Raw genomic sequence first — 3,972 nt, forward strand, 5'->3', positions numbered from 1 at the left:
TACTTTAAGAATAGTTATGTATTAACTGTTTGTAGTCTCATCTTTTACTATAAAAAATTCGATATACTAATCGATAAAGACGTCATACACTAAAAATCGCTGTACAGTCCATAACATTAATTCTCAGACCAAGAGAGAAGAGCAAGTTATTGCAATTTTGATTTACTTGGAAAAATACCCCAATTTTTCATTTACAAAGGGTCACTACAATGTAGTTTTCCTCATAAATTTAGAAAATAAATAACTATCAATTATAAATACCAATTGCCATGGGATCCATTGACTTTGAACTTGCTCTCATGGAGGACCCCATCCATGAAAGAAGGGTTCTATCGTGCATAGAATTTGACTATCTTTGTCTTTAAAATATCAGCAATGTTAGAAAATATAACATGCCACAATTCCTTTTTATGTTTGACTTTCTTAAATGTGAACAGGCCAGCTCGACGTCGACTAATGACTACATGGATCCACCATTGCAGCAACTCGTAGGACTTTTAATTTGATAATCAATTAAACTCCAAGTCAACTCCTTCACATATATATACTCAGCTTAATGACTTCCTCTTCTTCTATCTCAATCCAAAACATGCAGCACCCTCTATTGCTTTCCATTTTCTTCCTCTTTTTCTTCCTTGGATTTGCATCTGCAGGTAAACAAAGCTCCATTTTCTTTATTTTTCCCCTTCTTTGGCTTTGCATATAATTGTTACACGTGTAAGACATTCACTTTATTCACAGATTATCTTCAGAATTCCGACTTTGAGTCGCCACCAAAGAACTTGACCGGAAACAGCAGTGTCCCGTTTGTGTTGCTGAATGAAAACAACACGATCCCAGGATGGACATTCCAAGGGACAGTTCAGTATGTAACAGCTGGTCGAATCATGGCGTTGCCAGATAATGGACATGCCATACAATTGGGTCAAGATGCCAAAATCAACCAGACTTTCCAAGCCAACGGCGATTACATGGAATATATACTTACATTTACTTTAGCTCCAGGTGGTCAGAATTGTTCAGCCAATGCTAATATAACAGTGTCAGGACCAGACAACCAGGGGATCTTCTCTTTCAAGCAGAATTACGGGAAGCAAGCATGGCAGAGCTATGGCCTGTACCTAGGCCTTAGCGGTCAGGACGAAACTGTTAACCTCCTCTTTGAAAGCCAATCAGTTGAATCTGATGATAACTCCACATGTTGGCCGGTCATCGACTCATTACTTGTCAAAGCAGTAGAAAATCTGGTTCAAGGCAAAGGTACTAACAATTGCTCGTAATATTCAGATGGAATCCGGAATATGATAGCCAGGGTATGTCGAAGATTTTTTCCAATATCTTCCCTAACAGCTTTGTATATTTTTATTGGACACAGATAACCTGCTGCTGAATGGAGGATTCGAATTTGGCCCAGATTTCTTAAGCAACTCCACCGAAGGGATTCTACTTGATTCCGCATCAAGTCCAGTTCAATCGCCATTAAGTCAATGGGCTGTGGTTGGGACAATCAAATATATAGACTCCGAGCACTTTTTTGTGCCCCATGGCAATGCTGCAGTGGAGATTGTATCAGGTGTTTCAGCTGGCATACATACTGAAGTAACACTTGCAAAAGGTTCTGCATATAATCTGGAGTTCATACTAGGAGATGCTAACAATGCCTGTGAAGGAGATTTTATCGTAGAAGTTCGAGCCGGATCAGTAGCTCAGAATTTTACAATAAGAAGTAATGGGACAGGATCAGCAGAGAAATCTTCAATCAAGTTCGAGGTAGATCCAAATGCTACAACTCCAATAAGTTTTTCAAGCTTCACAACAAGTCAGACAAAAGACGGTATTTTTTGCGGTCCAGTGGTTGACGATGTAGTCTTGCTCTCGCTCTCTTCCAATAGCCTGAGAATCGTAATCAACCCCAACATTTTGATTTCTCTGTTATTGCTCATAGTGATTCTATGGTAATGCGCTCTAGTATATGCAATTCTTCAGCTACGTAGTTGAGCAAGGCTTTTTTGTTGACATCAAAATTCTGTTTATTCAAGTGGATTAGAAACCCTTTGATTTTTTGGAAGTGATTTATATTTGGATTTTTATCTTATAGATTAGAACATTAAAGTAAATGGGGTTGGAATGGATTGAAGAGTAATTATTGGTGCAAACGCACCATTTGAAGATTAAGTGAATACTATAAATCCGCATGCATATTTTGGTCAGCTAAAAAGGTGTCACTGTACTATTTCATTAACAATTAACTGACGAGTGACTAAAAAAATAATTTTAAAAACCGTTCAAAACGAAAACTTATCCGTACCCAACAATATAGTTTACCCTTACTTCATTAGAAATCTTTTCCATTATATTCCCTTTTCCTTTAGCCAATTCGACCTCCTCTGCTTCGACTTGCGCATACCCTTCTCGTATACTTGGTAGAGTCTACTTGGTTGTGCATCTGTCAGCGCATACCTCAAGGGCCTCTATCTTACGCATGAGATAAACACTTGGATCGCCCATTCATTGTTCAGCTCCTTAACTTCCAACGTTGTTGTATGAAAACATCAGATATACTCCTGTAGCATCTCTTCCTGATTTTGGGTAATCAACATCAAGCTTTGCTAAGGTTCTTAAGGTGTCTTTGTAGCTGTCGAAATGCACCACGAAATTTTTGCTCAACTGGTCAAAATTCATGATCAATCCTAGTGCCAGCGAATAGCACCATTGTCTAGTAGGTCCTTTGAGTGTAGTTGGGAAGATAAGACACTGGATGGATCATGAACATTCCTGAGATAATGAAAAGCCTTGAAATGGTTCAAATGGTCCAGAGGATTGATGGAGCCATCATAAACTTCTGGCGATAGTTTGACTTTAGTAGGCACTGAGAGTTGTCGAATAACAAGGGATAATGGGTTATGAGCACGCTAACCACTAAAAGTCATTCTGAGTTGGCTATTTTATATTCTTTAACTCCTACTTCAAGGCTACGGCCGGCTCTACAAGATCTACTGCCTTGGGTTGGTAACTTTTTGTTTTACGCTTTGATGGAGGTTGAAGCGCGCTTTGGCTTGATTACTTGTATGGGGGCTCTATGGCTAAAGTCGAGCTTTCATCAGGCACAACAGGTTTTGAAGGACATGTAGTGGTTCTTTGTTGGTCTTTGTGGATTTTAAGGAACTGTTCTAGTTGTCTTTGTGTTCTGTCTAGAGCCTTTTGCTGTGCTTCGAATGCATTAGACAAGAATCAAAATTGTGACGTGCACTGGGAATGAGGATTGGGCTGCTGTGAACCCAAGGGTATAGCATTAGCCATTGACGATTATGAAAATATTTGCTATAGGTTGTTGACGTCCGGCGGTCTGGATGTGACTAATAGAGTGTTTAATCTAGGGTGTTGACACCTTTTTTTTTATAAAACGGGGTCGACTTAGATTTTAAAAATGAAAACGAATATAGGAGTCGCCACCAATCTTTTTTTGATAAGGTGTGATCGGGCCACCTTGAAAAGTGGTTGTTTTTAATAAACAATTTAATTTTATTAAAACAATAATTTTGGTCCACAAAATTTAGAAAAATAGGTTCGGGAGTCAGTTACGTACGAGGAAGGATTAGCACCCTCGTAACGCCCAAAATTGGTACCTACTTGATTAATTAATGTCTTAATGTAGAAGATTGAAAACTTTAAAGAGATTTAAACTACGATCCTTAAAAAAACTCGAATGACATGGATTGAGATTTAAGAGGATATTTGGCTATTTAGTCAAATGAGAAATTGAAACCCAGCATGTTAGGGCACGTTTTCTCGAATTTCCAAACGCAAAATATTGCCTTACTTTGAATTTTTAATAGGATATTTGGCTATTTGGTTGAACGAAAAAATCGAAACCCAGCACATTAGGGCACATTTTCTCGAATTTCCAAAATTAAAATATTGTCCTACTTTGAAATTTTAGAAGGATATTTGGCTATTTGGTCGAACGAGAAA

General features: G+C 38.2%; 1 protein-coding gene across 1 annotated transcript; it reads left to right on the top strand.

Moving 5' to 3' along the window:
• Positions 1-555: 555 nt before the first annotated feature.
• Positions 556-2,063, top strand: LOC107904816 (uncharacterized). Its single transcript, XM_016831312.2, has 3 exons — positions 556-653; positions 742-1,260; positions 1,376-2,063. The coding sequence occupies exons 1-3, from the start codon at positions 557-559 to the stop codon at positions 1,957-1,959; spliced, it is 1,200 nt and encodes a 399-aa protein (XP_016686801.1). The 5' UTR covers position 556; the 3' UTR covers positions 1,960-2,063.
• The last annotated feature ends 1,909 nt before the right edge of the window (positions 2,064-3,972 follow it).

Source organism: Gossypium hirsutum, chromosome D07, assembly GCF_007990345.1.
Source record: "Gossypium hirsutum isolate 1008001.06 chromosome D07, Gossypium_hirsutum_v2.1, whole genome shotgun sequence".
NCBI lineage: Eukaryota > Viridiplantae > Streptophyta > Magnoliopsida > Malvales > Malvaceae > Gossypium > Gossypium hirsutum.

Coding starts and splice junctions, on each gene's coding strand:
- LOC107904816 (XM_016831312.2), top strand. CDS start 557: ATGACTTCCTCTTCTTCTATCTCAATCCAAAACATGCAGCACCCTCTA. Junction 654..741: donor CCTTGGATTTGCATCTGCAG/GTAAACAAAGCT, acceptor CTTTATTCACAG/ATTATCTTCAGAATTCCGAC. Junction 1,261..1,375: donor AAATCTGGTTCAAGGCAAAG/GTACTAACAATT, acceptor TATTGGACACAG/ATAACCTGCTGCTGAATGGA.